Source organism: Siphateles boraxobius, unplaced genomic scaffold (genome assembly GCF_051911475.1).
Source record: "Siphateles boraxobius isolate OS27281-9 unplaced genomic scaffold, OSU_SipBor_1 6, whole genome shotgun sequence".
Taxonomy (NCBI): domain Eukaryota; kingdom Metazoa; phylum Chordata; class Actinopteri; order Cypriniformes; family Leuciscidae; genus Siphateles; species Siphateles boraxobius.
This window is the reverse complement of record NW_027509186.1, coordinates 36302827-36327335: the sequence shown is the minus strand read 5'-3', so window position 1 is coordinate 36327335 and position 24509 is coordinate 36302827. Positions and strand designations below refer to the sequence as shown.

At 40.5% G+C, this 24509-nt stretch overlaps 1 protein-coding gene across 1 annotated transcript in view; it reads left to right on the top strand.

Moving 5' to 3' along the window:
- grm5b (glutamate receptor, metabotropic 5b) overlaps nt 1-24509 on the top strand; it is a 74676-nt gene that overhangs the window by 19049 nt on the left and 31118 nt on the right. The window contains exon 2 of the mRNA XM_077209075.1: nt 10727-10976. Within this exon, the coding sequence (XP_077065190.1) occupies nt 10727-10976 (250 nt within the window). The remainder of the gene's footprint in view (nt 1-10726; nt 10977-24509) is intronic.

Below are 24509 nucleotides of genomic sequence, written 5' to 3'. Positions count from 1 at the left end.
TTTTATGTTGGTTTCCAGGCACTGTATTCTTCTGCACAATGGCTCTGTTTTCTCTGCAGACATGTATATTGTTCTTCTTTCTATAAAAGAAGTGAAAGCAGAGTTGCTGTGGTTCTGTATATTAGATTGAATTGTCATGTCGTTTGAGTACAATCTTTGGTTTGGTATTGGACAGGCTATAGTCTTCACACCTGACATCAGCATTTTACGGAAGGCTGCTATTTATTCAAGCAAATCAGAGGAGAGAAAATCATTTAAAGCAAACATGTAGAGAGAGAAGTGGCCAGACTCAGAGTCTGAGAAGAGAGAGAGAACAGGAAGCCAAGCTGAATATTAAAACAGCAGAATATGAAATAAAACCAGATGTTGTTTCTTTGCAGTTGATGTTTGTAAATTCGATGCTAGTGTAACGTTAGAGTAGCAAAGCTCTATTCAGTGTGGCAAAACAGCAAAAATGAGTGTTCTGAAATCTCCATGGTTACATTATCACAACATTGAGCTCATTAGCATACCGTAGGATCACACATATTTACATATCAATGTTCAGGATCTTGAAAAGACAGTCCTGTATAGTGATGATGTATTATTGTTGGCCAACCCAGAAATTTCCCTTGATAAAAACCCAATAGGATTTTTCTATTGGCTGTTGGGTGATTGCAGGAAATAAGCTGTGACCAACAAAAGTTTATGATTCTTACACATGTTCTAAGGTGTGCGATTATTTTCAGGGAAACACACGGATAAAGTAGATCCAGGCAGGTCTTGACCGATTTGCAGTTTCATATCCCTTCAGTTTCAAACCAAAACCCACAACGACACTGAGCAAACCAATAAATATAGTAAACAATAGGATAAAAATGACAAATTATTTCCATGTTTTCTTTTGCGACAAAATTACGTTTTATTATGCATGGAAAGCACATGCTCTTTCTCTCGCTCTCTCTCCTACTCAAACACACACACACACACACACACACACACACACACACACACACACACACACACACACACACACACACACACACACACACATAAAGCAGAAACTTGTTGTCGTCGCTGCTCTGATGATTTTATCAGTGAAATAGTTTATCAACTTAAAAGTTACATGACGTTTCTCACTAGCGAGGGAATAACGGCTCTGTTCTTGAAGCAGATAAACTTACAGTTTCACTAGTAGAGACGCTGCTGCCGAACACACTCAATCTCTCTCTCTCTCTCTCTCTCTCTCTCTCTCTCTCTCTCTCTCTCTCTCTCTCTCTCTCTCTCTCTCTCTCGCTCTCTCTCTCTCTCTTGCTCTCTCTCTCTCTCACACTCTCTCTCTCTCTCTCTCTCTCTCTCTCTCTCTCTCTCTAATAACTGCATTAATAACTGCATTAGTCTGCTATCAGTGGCTCAAGTCTCTGTCCCGAGCTCTAAAATGGCGTTTTGGAATCAGCAACGGAGGCGTGGGATGAGATGCATAAGAAATTATTCCTGCACAAAAGAGTGTTTAATGACAGAAACCTGACAAAAGTCTTGAAATACAACATCTGAACAATGTCTTGAGGTGTAGTCACCGCAGTATAAGCGGAATAATTGACTCCGGTTCGTTGAATTATTGGAAAATATCGTATGTTCTTCCCTTTAAGCTATCTCATGGTTTGTAATAAATATTAAGTACACCTTTGTACCTAAAGAGTGCATATTAGTCCCTCAAAGGCACATACTGGTACCAAAAGTGTACATATTAGTACCTAAATGGTACATATTAGAAGCCTTTTGAAGGGTACTGTCCCAGTGAAAGCTTTTGTACCTTTTTTTTCTGAGAGTGTAGTTTAATGACTAGTAGTTTAATAAATTATTTTTTGGTCCGTCCCCATTTACTTTGATTTCATGACAAAAGTGCCATGAAACTCCCATTGTGTTCCACTGAAGAAAGAAAGTTATACAGGCGTGGAAAAACAAGGCAAATAAACAATGACAAAAAGTTAACTTTTTGGTGTACTTTTCTCATTAAAGTCCTCTAAAAAGGATTCACACACACATAAAAACGAGTCTTCTCTGTGTATTCGCCACGGCAATTAACCACGATGTCTCACCAAATCAAAATAATAAGCGCGGATCTATTTTTTTCCAGGCGTTCCGGATGCTTGTTGTTTGGTTTAGAGTTTATTAGGATATGGAGAAATGCTCTTTGTGTTATTGAGATCACAGTCGTCTCCGGTAGCATTGACCTGAGTTACACTCGTTCAGATTGAACTGGAAATCTGCCCAGTCTCTCTCTCTCTCTCTTTTATTCCTTTAACTGCTGTTCTGTGGTCAGATCAAATGGACGAGGTCACTTCTGTATGGAGATTAATCAAAGACTCACTTTTCTGCTCTGATGAAAGAAAAGCTTTTCATTGCTGTTAAATAATCATCCCTTTAATTCAAGAGATCAGATGAGAGTGAATGATGTGTGTGTGAATTAGCGTGTGTGTTTGTGTTTGTATTTGAGTGTTTGTGTTTGAGTGTTTGTTTGTGTGTGTGTCTGAGTGTTTGTATTTGAGTGTGTGTGTGCGTGTGTGTGTGTGTTTGTGTGCACATTTGTGTGCACATTTGTGTATCCCGATTTTAATCTGCATTTCTCTTTCTCAATTTTCTTACTTCATTAATTTGATCTGTTTCTCTGCCAGTCGTCCTTCAGATGCGTGTCTTTTTCTCTCACTACATTCTTGATAATGAATTATAAAGTTTTCACTCTAACACTTAATGTCTCTTCCCATTCATCTAATTGGCATTTAATATGATTATAGTTGTTGTACTTCAAAATTTCACATTTAATTTGTGACTTGCTGTTTTTTGTAGTAATTTGTGAAATTTACTTGCATTTTCTGAGGGATAAAAGTAAATCCTACACCTAAATTTTCCTCGGTGCAGGATTTCAGTACTTGTGTTTTTCTAAGATGTCACAGTGTATTTTTAATGGAAACAGTGTTTTGATTGCGTTCTGGTTGATATGGCTCGTCTTCATTTGCATATTCATCCTTTTGAGAAATGAATTAGCAACTGTTTTAAACGTAACTCTCCTCTGAACAGTGAGCTCTTCTGAGGAACATGTAGATGATCATTTGATTAAGTTTGTGAAGTTTATAACATAAGATCTTTGAAAAATAATCATGAGTTTAGTTTGAAACACTTCGTTCATTGCAAAAATAAAACCTCGAAGAACATTTGGAGTCCATTGACTTTAATTTTATGGACAAAAAATCTCAATCTCTTATTTTGAAGAAAAAAGTAAGACGTACATGTTTGGAACGACAAATAATGACATACACTACCGTTCAAAAGTTTGGGGTCAGTCGTTTTTTCTTTTAATAAAACTAAAATTAATACTTTTTTTCAGCAAGGATGCATTAAATTGATCAGAAGTGACTAATGACATTTATAATGTTTATTTAAAATTATTTCAATTTAAACTATTTATTTACAATTTTTTTACTATATAAAATAAATGCTGTTCTATTGAACTTTCTATTCATCAAAGATTCTTGAAAAATAAAATGTATCACGGTTTCAACTGTTTTCAACACTGATTATAATAAGAATGTCATCATATTAGACTGATTTCTGAAGGATCAGTGACTGAAGACTGGAGTAATGATGCTGGAAATCCAGCTTTAATCACAGGAATAAATTACACTTTACCATATATTTGTAATATCAATGCAGCCTTGGTGAGCAGAAGACACTTTTGAACGGTAGTGTACAGAATTATCTGCACGTTCGGGTCAGGTCGGGTCATTTTTAAGTCAGTTTATCGCTGTCTAAGTGGGCTGTTTTTGGCCAGAATAAGCTGCAATGTGTGCCAGATGTCGATCGGTAGTCAAACGTTTGGGATGCATGAGACGAGACATTTTGCTTCATAATTGATCAACATCAACTCTGTTATTTTCATGTTTCTCACAGTGTAGCTGCTTTGAAACGATCCGTAGTGTATAAAGCGCTGTGTAAATATGACTCGACTCTCGATCCCCTGAACATCAGCGCGCACACACACACACACACACACACACACACACAAAACACACAGTTTAATTCCGAATATACGGTAAAATGTAATTTATTCCTGTGATATCTTCAGTGTCACATGATCCTTCAGAAATCAGTCTAATATGATGATTTGATGCTCAAAAAACATTTGATTATTAAACAGTTCTTATTTTCGTGTAAACTGTCATACATTTTATTATATACACTTAATATTTGAACAGTACAAAAGAACAGCATTTATTTGAAACATAAATAGTATTTTGTAACATTATAAATGTTATTATAAAACGTTTTTTTGATCACTTTAATGTATCCCTGCTTAATCAAAATAGTAATTTCTTTTTTAAAAAAATCGTACTGACCCCAAACTTTTTTAACAATAGTATATGTGAACTTGATTTTGTGTGTGTGTGTGTGTGTGTGTGTGTGTGTGTGTGTGTGTGTGTGTGTGTGTGTGTGTGTGTGTGTGTGTGCACTTAGAATAACTTACAATAATGCAGAAACACATACATTTTAGGGTTTCCCTTAGTGCCGAATGACATTGATAGAGCAACCAGAAAGTGCTTCTCTCTGAAAGTGTTTCTCTCTTTTCTCTGAGATGAAGATATACAGATTGGTTTGAATCAGTTTCGTAATATTGTGATTCTTTATGAGCCTGTTGGTTTGGCTGAAGACTTTAAATTCTTTAAAAATCCCTATTGAAAAACATAATGGGAAAGCATTTCCAGATATATTGCTTGAAAATGATGCGAGCAAACCAGTAAACTATTGGCTGATGGATTTCCCTCTACCTGTCAATCACTTAAGCCAGCCAATGCAGTGCATTAGTGCCCGCCCCCTTTTTCAGCAGCGCTGAAGTATTTTTTTCATCAATTTTTCCCATAGGGATTTTTAAATAGTCTTCATTAGAGAGTTATAAGCCATGATTCAAACCAACCAGCTTCAAAGAGAATCATAACACTACACACTTTGATTTGAAGCAAAAAAATTTAACGGCTTTAGTGAGGGAAAGAACTACAAACCCATTAAGCATTGCAAATACTGTAGCATAATCGAATCAAAAACGATGGAGAAATATAAAACTACTCATTCACAAATGTTGAGTATATGTATAAAAACAATAGGTTTATTGCAAAATGTGCATATATAGGCTATACAAACATTTCAGTATTTTGAGCGATTAGATCACGTCATTCGCTGCTTCATGGAAGTGGGCGTGGCTAATGAGCTATTTAGGCGTGTGTTGCTTTTTATTAAATCTGATAGGTGTCAATTTCAAAATCAATTTCCATATGGAGAAAATGAACCCGACTATTAGAGACTTAGAGGAGAGGAGGGGTTATGTGATTATGATGTAATACAGATTGAATGGCATTAGCATAATCACAGAGTATGATATGTACAGTAACGTAGTGAGTAGAGACTATACCTGTGTGTGTGTGTTAGTGTGTGTGTGTGTGTGTGTGTGTGTGTGTGTGTGTGTGTGTGTGTGTGTGTGTGTGTGTGTGTGTGTGTGTGTGTGTGTGTGTGTGTGTGTGTCCTGTGGAGACGGACATGTATATGCCATCTGCTCATGTTGAGGTATCGGCAGTAGTTCCTCAGAAACCACAAACGCTTGTAGGATTTTGATGTAAAACATGGGTAAATCATAAAAAATTATAGTGTTAAAGCTGAGAGGGGAAATGCGTTTTAAGAGATGTATTTCAGATGATATCACCATGGGACGTTTTTCAGACAGCGTGGCGCGGCGGGGGATTTTTATCATCTGGTGCCGTTGGATACTCCACTTGATTTAGTGCAAATACTTCACAGTAATGTAATGGGATAAGAAAGACCTTTCACAGATAACTGCATCTGTCTCACTCTCTAATACATGAGCAGCAGGACAGCTTTTAGGGCGTTTATATTTTAAAGAGCTCATATTTTACACTGCTGCTGCATTTTAGTTTTTCACCCTGAACTCCACTTTAATGTCAGTTGCACGTTTTCATGATCATTTGATCTCTAAGAATCAGAATTGAAGTGGATTTTCCTACTGTGATTTCTATATGCAAATGAGCTCTGTTGTGATTGGCTAATCTCATTGCATGTGAAATTAGATTAACAGTTGCAGTTTCAGCTATAGTTGGTAACATCCTTCAGCTATTTATTTATTTTATTTTATTTTAGTTGGTGCCATCTTTCAGAAAACAGTCACAGAACGTTCTCTTGTAAAATAAATTAGTCCCGGAGGAGTTTGTTATGAGATGTTGTTTTAACATCAAGTCATACAGGAAGATGTCAAGAGGCAAAATTGATCTAATAGCAGCGTGAACTTTATTAATTTAATGAAAGAGAGTAATTAAACAGTGTGCTCAAGCACAGCCAACAGTAGACAATTAAATATACATATATATATATATATATATATATATACACAAGGACTGTGTTCGAAATCGCCCCCTATTCCCTCATCCACTATTCCCTACATTAGTTCACTAATATAGTTCACTTGAGGGAGTGATTGAAAACGAGTGTGTGAATTCGGACACTGATTGCGCCGCTTTTGCGTAGTTTGTGCTGATTAATAAATTTAGCAAACTGGCAGCAGTAATGGAAAGATTTATCTTGAACTCTGTCATTGGAAACTATGTATAACCCTTAATTAAACTATTTAATAATCAGTTAAAAAGCTATGTGTGATATTACGCTGTAGCCACATTGGACCAGCGGTTTGGAAAATGAATTGATGGATAATTATTCTTCTGGTCAGATGCTGGAATTCATTAGGTTCACGACTCTCATAGTGCATTATGGCTATTCTCTAGCCGTGGAGCGTACATTGGTTGTACACTCATTATTGCGTTGTATTGTGGAATTGAGTGCACTCGATGACATCCACTGGTTTCGGGCATCAATACAAATAGCTGTTCACTTAAATAGGGCCTTATTTAGTGGTATGGGGGATTTCAGACACAGATGTTGTAATGAACTCAATAAACAAAACAAGGATCAGGTTTGAAATAATGAGTAACCATGACGATGAACAAAAATATGCTCAGCAACAACAGAAGGAAACAATGCAGAAATTATTTAATTGAGGAATATTGTGCCATTCATTCGTGGAAGAAACTCCAGACTACAATGGAGGCGTTTCAGGGAGTTCAGAAACACTAGCCGCGGTTCCATTACAGGTTTGCGCAAAACTTTTGCAAAATTTTCTAAATGTCGATAAAGAAACGATTGTGAAATGATGATGTTTCCATTAAATTATGTTATGTGGCTAATATATCATTTTTTCCTCTCGCGATAAATCATTTAAAAAATCATGGCGACCGATGTTGGTAGTTTTATGTATATCGCAGCCATCGCACTAGCCATTATTTTTAATCGAATTATATTTAGCCGTTTTATCCAAGCATTAGGCCGCGTGTCCACCAAAGCATTTTTAGCCAGCTGAAAACGCTGGACGCTCTGCTGAAAACGCCTAGCTTTGGACGCTTGAGAGCGTTTTGGCAGCGCAGCGTTTTTTCAGTTGAGACGTTTCGTTGCTATGATACAGAATATCCGCAGCACAGTTTACTTGTAACTGATTTCACTGATAATTTGTTATACTAAAAATTTATTTTTCATCCATTTTGTTCGGTTAGCTCTGCTGGTTGACGTCGTTGTACAGAAAGAATGTTGTGACAGTTGGTCGGTGTGGTTTTTGTCCCGCCCCTCCTCCACTGTGATTGGACGGCTGGGTAAAAAGTGACAGTGATGAGCTCTGCGTTTTACCCAAAGTTGAACATTTTCAACTCTGGGCGACCAGTAAAAAACGCAGAACGCTCAGCGCTTGAGCATTAAATACATGCTCAGCGCCTCGTTACGCTCATGGCGTTCTAAAAACGCGGCGCTCCCATTGAAAACAATTGGAAATATACGCCAGCTGCGTGAAAAAAACGCTTTTGTGGGCACAAGGCCTTAATGACAAGGAAAGCCCCTTATACTTGTGAGTGGCACATAAGAGGTGTTTCTTCCTTCTATCTACTTTAAGGTCTTGATTGTGGCTTTTCTTTGTTATTTAGAGTCCAGTATTCCCATAATACTTTTGTCTTTGAGTCTATGAGTTTAATGAAGAACTCTGTCTAGTCTTCTGTCCAAACACACTGCGCCAGCTACGTCAGATGACCTGTAAATGCGCCAAAAATGTTTCCATTGCAGTTTTGTGACATATTCCTTTTTCAAACACCCTGAAAATCCACCTCATGCGAGCGCAAAAATTTTTTTTGGCGATATATGGGAGTTTTTGTGAAATTGATGTTTCCATTGGGTGTATTTTCAATTTTCGCAATTTGAAGGTTAATGGAAAGTGACACTGATATAGAGAAAAACTCCTGCTGGAGAGACTTTGTCCGTCGCAGACCTTTTTATAATGCTCAAACGGCAACATTACACACTAAATAAAAATAAACATGTAAAATAAGTCCTCTTTGAGGCCAGAATCATGAATGAAGGCCTACACATTCATTCACCTATTGCAACGATTAAGTCCAGATTGCTGAAGCGCAGCCAGAGAGAGAGAGAGAGAGAGAGAGAGAGAGAGAGACAGTCCTGATAGCATCTCTCTTCAGCTCCAGTGTGTCTGTGGTAATTACAGAGAAACACACTACAGCACATCCATGTCAACACTCACTCAGATACACAACTGTTCCCAGAACACACTCTTCTACCGACACACATGCTCTCTGAATCTGATGTATTCCTGCACTGCTTGGAAAGGGCAGCGTTTAACGTTCAGATGTTTCGATTTTCTGCTGTAATATTTATTCACAATCCAGCCGGGCGAGTGCAGCACTTTGAGGTGGAGCTGTGTGTGTGTGTGTGTGTGTGTGTTGTGTGTGTGTGTGTGTGTGTGTGTGTGTGTGTGTGTGTGTGTGTGTGTGTGTGTGTGTGTGTGTTGTGAGTGTGTGTGTGTGTGTGTGTGTGTGTGTGTGTGTGTGTGTGTGTGTGTGTGTGTGTGTGTGTGTGTGTGTGTGTGTGTGTGTGTGTGTGTGTGTGTGTGTGTGTGTGTGTGGTGTGTTTATCCGTCCATTCCCTTTGGAAATCACTAATGAGAAATCTATCATTTCTCCTACACAGCATGCAAGACTTTTACTCAACTGATTTCTTTGAAGAAAAGACTCGTACGTGTCTCTAGAAATCTCAACAGTGTCTCAAACTGCTTGGGTTTGTCAAGATACTAAAGTATGCGATCAAAATACAAACTAAATGACCTGAGCAATGCTAATCATATTCATTTAATGACTCTGTGCTTTAATTGTGTCTTTTTTTTAGTTTTTCTTAAAGAAATTTTAGAATGTAAAAAATTGGTGGAATGTTTCAGGAAATATGGAATATAATTTTTTATTCTGTGCTAAATTCATGTGTAATTTATTGTTGCTAAATCTAAATTTTCACTGTTGTTGGTAAGTCAAATTTAAGGTAAGAATTAACATAACATTTTTATATTCTATTTTATATTATTTTTGATTTAATTTTTCTAGAGGAGTCCTATTCATTTACTGTAAAGTATCACATCTGAAAAAATTGGAAATTGTCAGTCCATATTTTATTTTACTTTATTTTATTTTATTATATTTTTATTGAGGATTCCTGTAAAAAAATTTCAAAAGTATCACATGGACTGACAATTTCCAATTTCTCCATATATCTTATTTATTTATTTATTTATTTATTTTTTTTTATATAGAGAAGTCCTATTAATTTACTGTAAAGTATCTCATCTGAAAACATTGGAAATTGTCAGTCCATATTTTTTGTTGAGTTATATTATTTCATTTAATTTTCATTTAATTTCAAAACTATTTTCCTGTGGGTCATTACTTAAGTTACGGATATTTTATCTCTGCTTCAAAAACTATCTGTTGTGTTCCTAAAGGATATTATGGGACCATGAAAAATAGAGATCATTAGTTTAATCGAATGTTTAGTTGTCAGTCATTTCAATGACTGAGAAAATGATCTCTGTTCAATGATCTTTGATAGGAAGTGAAGGCCTTTATGAACAGAGACTGTGATTGTGTGTGTGTGTGTGTGTGTGTGTGTGTGTGTGTGTGTGTGTGTGTGTGTGTGTGTGTGTGTGTGTGTGTGTGTGTGTGTGTGTGTGTGTGTGTGTGTGTGTGTGTGTGCCATCTGTTCGTGTCTGCTACTCTCACTGTGAGACTAATTACAAGAATTTACACGTAGCCACAATAACCAGAGCCACCACGTCAGAACCTGACCAAAGCTTCATTTATGTGTATCAGTGCGTGTATGTGTGTGGTTGGTTTTTTGCGTATTTTATGTGTGTGAGATGAATTACTCTTTTTTACACCTGTCCTTCCTCAAGTTCTCCATCAGGGAAAGCAGGAGAGACACTGGAAGAGTGAATATTGTCTCTGCAAACTTCAGTAAATCCACACAGCTGTATAGTCTGACATCACAGTTTCAGTATTTCACACCTTAACACAATGTGCTGTGTTTGTATGTTTTCTGAGCTATACTTTGGAGATTAAATTTGCTCTAGAATATGAAAAAAAAATAATCTAAATTTTCTTCAAGATATGAGAGAGTCTCTAAACTAAAATAAATTTGCTGATGGGTTTACTTTAAAAATAATTTTAATTAAAAATGGCCCGTAAATGAAGTAGGCTACCTGTTCATTCTGAAAATAAATATATACATAACTATCTCTCTTTTTCCCTCTCTCTAGGTAACTATGGTGAGAGTGGGATGGAGGCGTTTAAAGAGATGGCGGGAAAGGAAGGGATTTGTATCGCTCACTCGGATAAAATTTGGAGTAACGCCGGCGAGCAAAACTTCGACCGTCTGCTGGCGAAACTGCGCAAGTACCTTCCCAAGGCTCGTGTGGTGGCGTGTTTCTGTGAGGGCATGACCGTACGAAACATCCTCATGGCCATGAGGCGCCAGAACCTCGTCGGAGAGTTCCTATTGGTCGGCAGGTCAGTGGACGAGTGGATGCGGGAAAACATGGAGAAATGAGTGGGATTTTACTTGGCCTTCAACTGGAGATTAAATTTGTAATGCATACGTTCATTCATTCTTCGTGCATTCTGTTTTTATCAAGACTTGAACGTTGGTAAGTTTCATAAAAGATGTGTGCAGCGTGCATAAGCAATGCTTTTATCGCTTGATTCTGCTCCTTTTTGCCTGTTTTAATCCGGAGATTCAGTACTCCTTCAGAAGTTGAATATTAGCGCCCCCTACCGTATAACATTGAAAACACGGAAAGCCGGAAAATTATGTCAACTACGGGGAAAGAGTTAAGATGCTTTTTGGCCGATCGTATCAGGGAGACACATTCCCGTTTACACCTAATCCGTCTCTTTTGTCCACTTTCAACCCCTTCTGTCCTGATTTCTTCAAGGGGAGGGTCTATGAGGGGGTGCATGTTTTGGCATTTTCAGATCTTTCAATTCTAATGGATGAAATAATTTCACGCGATTTACATAATGCAGACAAAAACATTTAATGCAATGCGTTGAATTTACAATGTTATCTCATATTTCCCTCTTAATAGTCTATTTATAAACACATTCTCTCTCTTTAACAACAACTATTGTTACAGTCACAACCGAAAACAAAAACAGCTTTCAATCTTTGTCCTTCAGGGTTCTTCAGCTAAAATAAAGTAATACTAAACACGCCAGTAGGTGGCGGCAAATCACTGCCGTAACAAATTAATCATTGAATCATTCAATCAAACGATTCATTCAAAACGGCTGATTCATTCAGGGATAAAGCAAAGGTGATTGAGTGAGTCGCGAGTCACTCATTAGAACTATTCGTTCAATAACACGGATTCATTCAGTAACGAAACTGCTACTGTGTTGCTCGGAGACGTGAAATGACTTTACTTTTTGGAACTATTTTTTCGTTGGCAAAATAGAGGAAAGATATGTGCCTACAATGTAAGTCACCTAATAGCATATTAACTTATTGTTTATTGAATTGTTGTATAAAATCAATATCACATTTGCATTTGGGAACACAGCACTTTTGCTAGTGTGATATTGGTTATAAATATTAAAAACGAACTTATAGAGACTTTTTTGCACCATATCTTGGTTTTTGGAAGCATTTTTATTCGTTTTGGTGGCATTTTTGCTTCAAGGCTGTTTGAACACATTCGAGCACATGAAAGCAATCCGGTCAATGCGTTTTCAACAACCTCTGTAAGTGGACAAGCTCAAAACATTTTAAACCCGGCTTAAACCTGAAATTAACCAAAACGCATCTTAATACCAGCTGTAAACAGGGCATTAGAGTGATCAATATTATTTTTGTTTGATTTGCACAAAAACGCACGTTTAACAAACTTATATGTGCTGATAATTCCAAAAGATTTTCTTTTCACTTTTATTGCACTTCTTTTTGACATTTCTTCTTTAATCACTTATATTTTGAGCTCCAAAATAACAAAAAACACCACAGAAGTGTCATGAAAGTAGTATTTCAGTGTTCTATTTTGAGTTTTTCATTGAATAACAATTACAAATTTCAGTTAATACAGTGAAACAAACATTTGCGTGTGTGAGAGTATCTCTGTGTTTGACTCTTTCAGCATCAGCAGCTCAGTCCAGATGAGAAACTTCAGGAAGTTACAGTCATCATAATCAATCATCATCATTGTCATCTTCATAATCATAACCATCATCGTAATCATCATTGCATTATCTTCAGGTAAAATGTGTTTCACAATCTAGTCTCTTCTCTTTGAGTCTGGCCACACACACCGTTATTACTGCGTTTACTGCTGTAGTCTCAGGTCACATGGTCTGAAGAGTCACAACAAGAGCTGACTGAGCTAACCACAAAACAGCACAGAAATTAAATTGGTCCGCAGAACATGTGCACTAGCTTTCTGTGAGGAACAGACTGAAATTTAATTCCCTTTTTCACAAGAAATCTTTCTGCCTAAGTTCTGAAAATAAAGACAGAATTTTGTTTTTTTGGGTGATCTATTCCTTCATCTGTGTGTGTGATCTGTGGGTGATCTAATCCTTTATTCATGATGTGTGTGTGGCATGCAGTAATACAAAACAGTAAGATAAAATAGACTAAAGGTGTGTTTGTTTTTTCATGTTTCTGTCTAAAACTAATTCCATATTTAATTTTAATAACGAAACTTCTGTCATCATTTATTCACCTACATGTCATTTCAAACCTAAATTATTTTATTTGCTCTAAAAGAACATTTTAAAAAGTTTTCTCCATACAATGAAAGTCAATGGGGTCCAATGTTGTTTTGGACCCGATTAACTTTTCAATTATTTGCCAGACAATTATGCATTTGCCAGATTCTTTTATCCAAAGCAATTTAAATTGCATTGACGGCATACATTTTTTTTATTAGTTCATACATCCATGGGGTTTAAACTCTTGACCTTGGTGTTGCTAGCGTCATACTCTACTAGTTGAGCTACAGGAAAGCATATATAATGAAAAACCTTCCTTATAAAGACAAAAACAGTTCATCAAATATCTTCTTTCAGAACATACAGTAGTGAAATAAAGTCATACGGGTTTGCAATAACATATATCATAACCTATAACAATTGTTTTATTTTTGGTTGTACTGTCTTAGCCCTAGAAAGGTCTAAGCCCTAGCAATCACCCAGAACACCATAGCAACACCCTAGCAACCACCCGGCACACATTAGCAACAGTCTAGTAACCACCTAGAACACCTTAGCAACCACTTACCACAGCTTAGCAACGCTCTAGCAACCACCCAGAATACCTTAGTAATGCCCTGGCAACCTCATAGAAAACCATAGTAATGCCCTAGTAACCACCCAGAACACCTTAGCAACAGCATAGCAACCACCTAGTACACCTTAGCAATCCCCTAGCCACCACACAGAACACCTTAATAATGCCCTAGCAACCTCCCAGTGCCTAGCAATAATTCAAAATACCTTAACACCTTAGCAACCACACAGAACACCTTATCTACACCCTAGCAACCACCCAGAACACCTTAGGAATGCTACCGCAAACAACCCAGAACACTTTAGCGATGCCCTAGCAACCACCCAAAACACCTTAGCATCTCCAAATTAAACATAGCATCTACTTTGATTTTGTCAATATAGGATTATATAAAATCTTGCCAAATCCTATAGTTCTTCCACAGAAGCGTTCATTTTAGCATTGGGAACTCATAAACATGACTTTGTTTCCCGGTGGAATGATAAAAATCTGTGCTTCCCGACTCCTGGAAATTGCCTGAAGCCAGACGATCAGATTAGAGCTTGCTACTTGAGATGCTCTTACCATGTTTTTGTGCAGTATAGGCATCAGCCCATGTCTCAGGTCAGACACAGGACAGTCTAGAAACTGCAAGCAAATAGAGGAAACTTCATGATCATTAAAGGCCCTGACAGTGTTTATGATGCGTTTCCTGTCTGCCTCCCTCTCAGGCAGGATGGGATGTTTGTGCGGTGGTCTGTGTTCCATGCGGAGGAGCTGTCAAGTCTTCGTCATCCTCCTCTTCCTCCTGGCAGTGCCGAAAGTGTGAGAGGAATATTTAACAGCTGAGAGAGACGGAGAGCAGAGAAATCAGGACGAAAGCCAGTGAAAGACAGAGCAGGCAGCAGAGATTTGTGCAAAATTATCTAGGAAAAAAACTGATTTATAACAGGATGATTTTTAACCAGCAGTCTTTTTATTTGCACTGTATTTCAGAACAATTATTGAATTGCACACATCATTGTTCATTTTTAGTCTATGTTTACATGCGTTTAGAGTTGCGTCATGGCTCATGTTTTTTAATTTTATTTCTCAAATGGTTAGAAAAATCCCTTATAATGGAATCCTACATGCATTCATGCATTTTTTTATATATATATAATTAAAATTAACATGTTCAATTGGCATCCACACTTTTAATTTCTAATTTGGTTGTATATACTAAAAGGCAGACTTAAAAATGAGAAGTATGTGTGTAAATGCCCCTCTGTTAGACTACTGATCTAAGGCCAGAGATGAAACACTGAGGATCAAAGCGTCTCAAAGCTCAAGGTCTGTCATTTCTGGAGCGCACACACGTATGACAGAACGAAACATCTGCTCAAGAATGCACACGCACTCACACCCACACATTTTTGGGATGGCCTTATCTAGATACCAGAACATCACAAAGACGGTGGTTTAATAAGGAGGAATAAGCTAGAAACCACACAGAACACCTTAGAAATGCCTTAGCGACCACCCAGAATACCTTAGTAATGCCCTAGAGACCCAGAACACCTTAGCAATGCCCTAGCAACCTCCCAGAATACCCTAGTAATGCCTTAGGGAACCAAAAAGAACACATTATTTACTGTGAAGCTGCTTTGAAACAATCTGTATTTTATAAAGTGCTATACAAATAAATGTGACTTGACTTAGCAACACCCTTGAGCAACCATCCAAAACACCTTAGTAATGCCCTAGCAACCACCAAGAACACCATAGCAACATCCTAGCAACCTTAGCAATTCCTTAGCAACCACCCATAGCACCTTATCAAATCCTTAGCAACCACCTAGAACAGGGGTGTCCAGTCCTGCTCCTGGAGGGCCAACATCCTGCAGCCAGACCCAAAACACCTCTGGAAGTTTCTAGTGAATCTGAAAACAGATTAGGGTTAGACCTGAACTCTTCAGGTAATGGTCCCTCCAGGAGTAGGTTTGGACATCCCTGACCTAGAACATCTTAGCAATGCCCTAGCAACCAGCCAGAACACCTTAGCATTGTGTTTTTTTTTTTTTCTTGTAACATGTAAAAAATATAGTTATTTGTACTATTCCTTTTGGTGCTGTTATTGGAACAGGAATTGCACTCTTTTAATTGCTCATTTTTAGTAGTTTCTTGCGTGTTTTCATGTTTGGCGTGGTCAACCTGTGAGGTTTCGTGGGCGGGGCTTGAAGGATTACTAACGTGTGACAGTAGGAATATCCCAGATCCTCTTACGCTCTTGCTGGAGGATCTGGCACACACAAGCCCATCACACACACACACATCTGCCCGCTCCTCATTTCTGCCACGAGCAGCCTGTAGGGTTTAAAGAGATGAAACTGGTGTGTCAGCGTTAATGGACCAGTCTCGCTGAACTCTCCCAACACTGATCTCTATGGCCCGCGTGACATGCATTAGCCCTGTCCTGCCCACAGCATTTACCCCACAGACACACACTGAGCGCGAACTGATTAATGACAGTCCAAGTGTGTGTGTGTGGGAAATGATCGACAGAACTATTCTGTTCCGTGTCCTCTCTCGTTCCTTCAGTTCTGCACTATAAGCTGGAGACGGAACAACATCGGAATGGCTTGTTGTCATAGCAACAGAATTGTCACCCATACCAACACCCCCCCCCCCCCCCCCAGTCTCAGATTTAGTCAGAGAGGGATGTGAACAGACTGAGTGAGACTTTAAAGAGAGGCTTCTGGATTTACCATGAATATCTCGTTCTGCCTCCAGGATTCTCGCTGATGATGAACTACCACAAACTTTCACTAAACATCACACATCAGCCGCTCACAGTCGCTCACATCATCACACATCAGTCGCACACATCAGTCGCACACATCATTCGCACACATCACAGATCAGTCGCTGACATCACACATCAGTCTCTCACATCATCACACATCGGTCGCTGACATCACCACACATCAGTCACTGACATCATACATCAGTCGCTCACATCATCACACATCGGTCGCTCACATCATCACACATCGGTCGCTGACATCATCACACATCAGTCGCTGACATCATCACACATCAGTCACTGACATCACACATCAGTCGCTCACATCATCACACATCGGTCGCTCATATCATCACACATCGGTCGCTGACATCATCACACATCAGTCGCTGACATCATCACACATCAGTCACTGACATCACACATCAGTCGCTCACATCATCACACATCGGTCGCTCACATCATCACACATCGGTCGCTGACATCATCACACATCAGTCGCTGACATCATCACACATCAGTCACTGACATCACACATCAGTCGCTCACATCATCACACATCGGTCGCTCATATCATCACACATCGGTCGCTGACATCATCACACATCAGTCGCTGACATCATCACAAATCAATCACTGACATCACATCAGTCGCTCACATCAGTCGCTGACATCACACATCAGTCGCTCACATCATCACACATGTCGCACACATCAGTCGCTGACATTATCACACATCAGTCGCTCACATCATCACACATCATTCGCACACATCAAACATCAGTCACACACATCATCACACATCAGTTGCACACATCATCACACATCATCACTCACATCATCACACATCAGTCGCTGACATCAAACATCGGTCGCTCACATCATCACACATGTCGCACACATCATCACACATCAGTCGCTGACATCATCACACATCAGTCGCTGACATCATCACACATCAGTGGCTCTCAGTCGCACACATCATCACACATCGGTCGCACAAAGTCGCACACATCATCACATCAGTCGCTCACAGTCCCACACATCATCACATCATCACACATCAATTGCTCACAGTCGCACACATCATCACACATCAGTCGCTCACAGTCGCTCACATCATCACACATCATCACATCAGTCACACACATCATCACACATCAGTCGCACACATCACACATCAGTCACTCACAGTCGCACACATTACAAATCATTTGCACAAAGTTGCACCCATCACACATCAGTCACTCACAGTCGCACACATCATCACACATCAGTGGCTCACAGTCGCACACATCATCACACATCTGTCGCACACATCACACATCATCACACATCAGTCGCTCAAAGCTTAACGGTTTCTGGAGTGAACGCGATGAGGCGCAGGTGCAGGTGATGATGGCAGGGGATACTGGGAAGTGTAGTGAAGACTAAGACAGACAGGTGCAGATGAAGACTGTGACAGAACGCCCCCCTTCAAACAGGCGCGACCTCGCGCCTTAGAACATCAATGGGGTGGGGGGTGGGCGCCCTGGAGGCTGCCGAGGGCATGGCGGATCTGGAGCCGGAAGCCTCCGGAGCTGAGCAAGGCCAGGGCGGAGCAGGACCTGCGGGCGGCCAGGGCGGAGCAGGACCTGCGGGCGGCCAGGGCAGAGCAGGACCTGCGGGCGGCCAGGGCAGAGCAGGACCTGCTGGCGGCCACAGCGGTGAGGACCCTTCGGGCGGCCACGGCGGTGAGGACCCTTCGGGCGGCCGCGGCGTTGAGGACCCTTCTGGTGGCCGTGGGACCTTGGGCGCCCACGGCGAGGGTCTATGGCCCCCCCAAAAAAAATTAATGGGGAGAGTGACTGGGTCAGCTCAATGTTCTGGGCTGGACGGAACCAGCGGTGAAAGGGTCTCTGGGCTGTGCGGAACCAGCGGTTAAGGGGTCTCTGGGCTGGACGGAACCAGCGGTGCAAAGGTCTCTGGGCTGGCCGAAACCAGCGGTGAAGAAGGCTCTGGGCTGGCCTTAACCAGCGGTGAATAAGTGTCTGGGCTGGACGGCGCCAGCAGTGAAAGGGTCTCTGGGCTGGACGGAACCAGCGGTGAAGGGGTCTCTGGGCTGGACGGAACCAGCGGTGAAGGGGTCTCTGGGCTGGACGGAACCAGCGGTGCAAAGGTCTCTGGGCTGGCCGAAACCAGCGGTTAAGAAGTCTCTGGGCTGGCCTTAACCAGCGGTGCAAAGGTCTCTGGGCTGGCCGAAACCAGCGGTGAAGAAGTCTCTGGGCTGGCCTTAACCAGCGGTGAATAAGTGTCTGGGCTGGACGCCGCCAGCGGGGAAAAAGTCTCTGGGCTGGACGGGGCCAGCGGGGAAAAACTCTCTGGGCTGGACGGCGCCAGCGGTGAAAGGGTCTCTGGGCTGGACGGCGTCAGCGGCGAGGGCTCTGGGCTGGACGGTGTCAGCGGCGAGGGGTCTGGGCTGGACGGCGTTAGCGGCGAGGGCTCTGGGCTGTACGGTGTCAGTTGCTCAGTTGAGGGGTCAGAGCTGGACGGGACAAGCGGCAAGGGAACTGTGCTGGACGGAACCAGCAGCGAGGGATCTGTGCTGGACGGGACCAGCGGCGAAGGAAGCTCTGTGCTGGACAGGACCAGCGGCGAAGGCTCGGTGCTGGACGGGACCAGCGGCGAAGGCTCGGTGCTGGACGGGACCAGCGGTGAAGGCTCGGTGCTGGACGGGACCAGCGGTGAAGGCTCGGTGCTGGACAGGACCAGCGGTGAAGGATCTGTGCCGGACGGGACCAGCAGTAAAGGCTCTTGGCTGGACGGGACCAGCGGTGAAGGCTCTGGGCTGGACGGGACCAGCGTTGTAGGCTCAGTGAAAATGTCTATTAAATCCAACTCCCTCGGATTCTGGACGAGGACCAGCGGTGAAGACTCTGGACTGGACGGCACCAGTGGTGAGGGCTCTGTGCTGGACGGAACCAGCGGTGAAGGCTCAGTGAAAAAGTATATTAAATCCCGCTCCATCGGATTCTGGACGAGGACCAGAAGTGAGGATTCTGAACTGGACGGGACCAGTGATGAGGGCTCTGGCGGGCCGGTGACTGAATTCCGGATGAAGACGGGAGGCGTGCTGAAGATGGCTGGTGTGTGTGATTGAGTGGTGATGTCATCCTCAGCCTCACCAACGGTGAAGGCTGACCTACTCAACCACAACACGTGATCGAAGGTAACTGGCGAAGGTTCCTGGAAAAGCTGCTGCTGGGGCTTGCTGGTACAGATGACTGTCCAAGCCCAACCAAAAGACAGATTTAAAGACATCATCTGATCAGCTTACCCCAGCAGAGAGTTCCAGGAATTCGGCGATGTAATCCTCTATAGATAGTCCGTCTTGGAAAGTGGTGAGTAGAGAGTGAGCTGGGTTAACCGGGGTGAGAAGAATTCCCATGCTGACTCTTTGTTGGGCTGGTTATTCTGTCACGGACCGCGGGTGGATGAAGAAGATGACGGTAAGCGAAGATACAAAATAGCAAAGGCTTTATTCCAAATAGTAAAGATCCAAATCAACAGAACAGTGTGCTAGTGCACAAACAATAACCAGCAATGAAAAGGAGTGAGAAGAGAACTTAAATACACAGATAATGACAAGGACAACAGGTGACGGTGATGATGATGAAGGTGATGAGGCGCAGATGCAGGTGATGATGGCAGGGGATACTGGGAAGTGTAGTGAAGACTAAGACAGACAGGTGCAGACGAAGACTGTGACAATTGGAGCTTTTAAGGAGGGATATTTCTTTTTGATCAAGTGATCAGGTGATTTTCTTTTAAGAAAATATTGTAAAACTCTTTTATTGAGTTTGAAAGCCCACATTGGTTTTGTGCCAGATCAAAAATAAATTGGATTAAATAATATATTTTTATACAGTATATTTAGTATTCGTTTATTTTATTGCTATTCAAAATAAAACATAAAATGTGGTTGATGTAGCGACTTTTTGAACTGGATCATTTGCTAATTTATCCAAATGAAGCCGACTTGTATAATGCTTCCAATGAGAGAGAGAGAGTAAAGTTTAAGAAGGTGTTTATTGTTTGTTGAAGGATGTAATAGAAGAAGACAGAGAGAGAGAATGTCTGAAAGTGTTGAGTGATGTGTGTGAGTGTCAAAGTTTCCCGGCCTGCCAATCAAAGTGACAGAAATATTTGCGTGTGAGAAACCCTGTGGGTCACCAGTGTGAGTGTTGCAAATTTCAGTATTTGAGTCAGCATCCTCCAGTAATCTGTCTGCCAAACTTGAGTCTGTGTGTGTGTGTGTGTGTGTGTGTGTGTGTGTGTGTGCGTGCGTGTGCGCGTGCGCGTGCGTGTGTGTGTGTCACCGTCAGTCTCATATGACTGAGTCTGTTTTTCTGTCTTGTCAGATTTTACTGTGTGTGTGTGTGCGCGTGTGCGTGTGTGTGTGTGTGTGTGTGTGTGCGCGTGCGCGTGCGTGTGTGTGTGTGTGTCACCGTCAGTCTCATATGACTGAGTCTGTTTTTCTGTCTTGTCAGATTTTACTGTGTGTGTGTGTGCGCGTGTGCGTGTGTGTGTGTGTGTGTGTGTGTGTGTGTGCGCGTGTGCGTGCGCGTGCGTGTGCGTGTGCGTGTGTGTGTGTGTCACCGTCAGTCTCATATGACTGAGTCTGTTTTTCTGTCTTGTCAGATTTTACTGTGTGTGTGTGCAGATGGACACAGCATGAATTTTTGACCTCATGAATATGATCTGCAGCAAGCCTAAAACACACACACACACACACCACTTAGCCTGACATTTGTTTTAAAGACCGAAAATAAAAAGATGAACAGCAAGTGAGAGTGTAACTCATGCATGCTACAAACCATATTTAAAGACATAGTTCACCGAAAAAATTTAATTCTGTACTTTATTGTCGTCCCAAATCTTTACGACCGACTTAATTTCTTTAGTGGAACAAAAAATGGGATGTTTAGCAGAATGTTCACACTGCTCTTTTTCATACAATAAAAGTGAATGGATACAATAATGTCAAAAAACTAGCACTGAAAAAGAAGTCCATGTGACTTTGTGTATCCTAGGCTATGTATTTAATGCAGCGGCATAAAAACGAGTCTCTCGCTGCGTCCCAAATCTCACACTGTCTGAGTAGGAACTACATTTGAGTTTAAATTTACTTACATTAAAAAAAGTACATTCTGTATTGTATGAATATGGTTAGTATGAACGCAATTGGACATACTACAAATGCCATGTTGTTACTTTCACGTGACCTTCCCGTTGTGTCACTTCACTGCCATTCATTAATCCTCTCTCTTGGCTTTATGGGATAGTAAAGTGTCCATCGAACGTGTGATTCAGAATCCCAGCGGAAGTACGTCATCCGGGGACCTTTTCGGCTACTGTTTTCGAAATTAGTTGGATATACTACTATATTTGCGTAATGTTTTTCACATAATAGTCAAGTCAAGTCACCTTTATTTATATAGCGCATCATACAGTACAGATTGTTTCAAAGCAGCTTTACAGAGATAACAGGAAAATAATGGAACAAAGTTTGTTTTGGCTGTACAGCAGATCTAAAAGAAAAGAGTGTCATTGTTTATCTAAAGTCAGTTCAGTGTTGATTCATTGTAAGATCATTAATTTTTTAATTAGTTAATTTCATCTATACAGCAGCGCTGCAGAAAACAGTGATGTCATCATCCAGCTTAGTTGGGTTCTCATCCAATAGTGTCAGTGCTGTCAGATCAGTGATATTGTTGAGTATTAAGTATCTCCGACTAAGCAAGCCAGAGGCGATAGTGGCAGGAACCCAAACTGTCACAGAATGAAGAAAAAACCTTCGGAGAATCCAGGCTCAGTTCTCCTCTATAGTCGGGAAGTCTTCAATTTCAGAAACAGCGTCTGAGTTTGTGTCTCTTATAGTGTTCATTCGGGAACTCAACATGCAGCAACCATCTTATAATGAGAAGCGCTGATAAACCGGCTGTTGTCAATAAAAGAGAAGCTTTAATGGATCCCTTTGGTTTTCTGTCAAAATAAGAAAATCCAAAAATTAAGACCATTTCAAATGATAGGCCATCTCAATCCTTTTGACATTGATGAGCTCGGTTAGACTGCTTAGGCAAACCAGCCTCAAAATTTTATTTTTAAAATGTCTTTTGCAACAAACAGAGCGGCAGCATCAAGAATATCAAATATTGGGGGGGTGGGGGGGCAATTTTGAATTTTCTAATTATTGGGGAGGACTTGGTTTATAATAGCTGGGTTTTCATCCAAACGTGAAGCAAATCTTTTCCAAGTAAAAAAAAAAAAAAAAATCGAACAAATGTGAATTAGGTGCATTTCCATCAGCTTGTTCGAGTGGACAGAGGTGGTGTTGGTATCATGAGGAAACAGCCGATCACTCACGTTGGTTTATTGTGCGTTTATTCTGCAAATGCGTTTCCATCTCCAATTATTTCCATTAACTCTTTTCACCTTAAGCGAGAGTAAAACCTTTTTTGAGAATCAAGGGATTATCTTTCAAAATTTGCCGTTTCAATCTCTCGTTTTTGACGCGATACTTCAAAAGGCGCTTAAAAACAGGAGTCGTGCCCGAAACCGCTCCCTGTCCAGTATATAGTGCACTATATCGGGTGTCGGCCATTTTGTTGGGGCGTCCGAATTCTGAGTGAACGACATCATTCCCTACATTCGTTCACTACTTTATACCCACAATCCTCTCTGAATTCGAGTGTACATTCGATGTACAGTTGCTGAAGCACTATTTCCCAAAATCCAGTGCGAGCAAGTGATTTAAATCCAGAGATTACTATACAGCTTTCTTATTTCTGCTTTAACATTTATTTCATGCTAGTTTTTTTTAGTTTTTTTATTAATCTTTACTTGAATAAAACATATTAAAATATAGAGATGACATAGCTAATGTCTATGGGGGTTTACGGCCCTGGAATATAGTGCACAAATCACATGAACAATACTTGTAAAAAAATAACATTAAAAAAAAACATACATTAAAGAAAGTATGGTTTTGGACTGATACAATGGTGACACATACTTTCATTTTTGGCTGATAGCTTTAGTTGCTTAAATCAAAGAAACAGAAATATTTAGACTGTATTTGTGTGTGTTTTGTGAGGTCTGTGTTGTTTTAGCGTGTGTTTCTGTGTGAAGGACAGCTGTGGCCAGTGTTTTGACTGGCTGTAGTAATTGCTCTCTATTTTCAGCTCTCTCTAAACGCTTGACAATCGCCCATTATGTCCTGACTTAAACGAATGGAAAGACCACGGCAATCTCTCTCTTTCTCTATTTCCTTTTCATCTCTTCTGACACCTTCCCAAACTCCCAAACTCCTTCATGCTGCTCTTATTCTGTCCTTTATAGTCAAATGAGATCAAAATCGACCCTATTTAACATGTTAAATGTTACTTCATGTTACTACAATAACAAAACAACAAAAAAAGTATTTTGGATTAAGTATCTCCTCAGAAAATATATGGGTCTCCAAGTACCACCATAATAACCAATATGAAAATACAGTAGCGTAGTCGGCCTGACTATTCAGCTACAGTTATGCACAGCTGAAAAATTAGGCAGTTTTAATTCTAATAAGAATATTTATTATTGCCAGCCACTTTAAACATTGTAAAAACACAGTTTGAATATTAGCACTGAAAATGTATTGCACTTAAAAGTTAAATAAAAACTGTACTGTACTTAAAATAGTAAGTTAAAAAAGTACTGTAATAAATTCATATTTAACCTTTTTACACGTACATTTAAAATATTCTGGCTGGGCCCCGTGAGTTTTTCAAGGCAACGTTATTTAGAATTTATCACTTTATGGTTACCATGGTGACGCGTCTTTGCTTGTCACGTGACACCGCAGCCACAACAACGCTGAATGACTGATGATCTGCTTTTATTTCCTTTTTCATCCAAAATATTCACAAATTTGTTAGCTACAGCATGACATATCTGATATTCCGATTGTCAAATA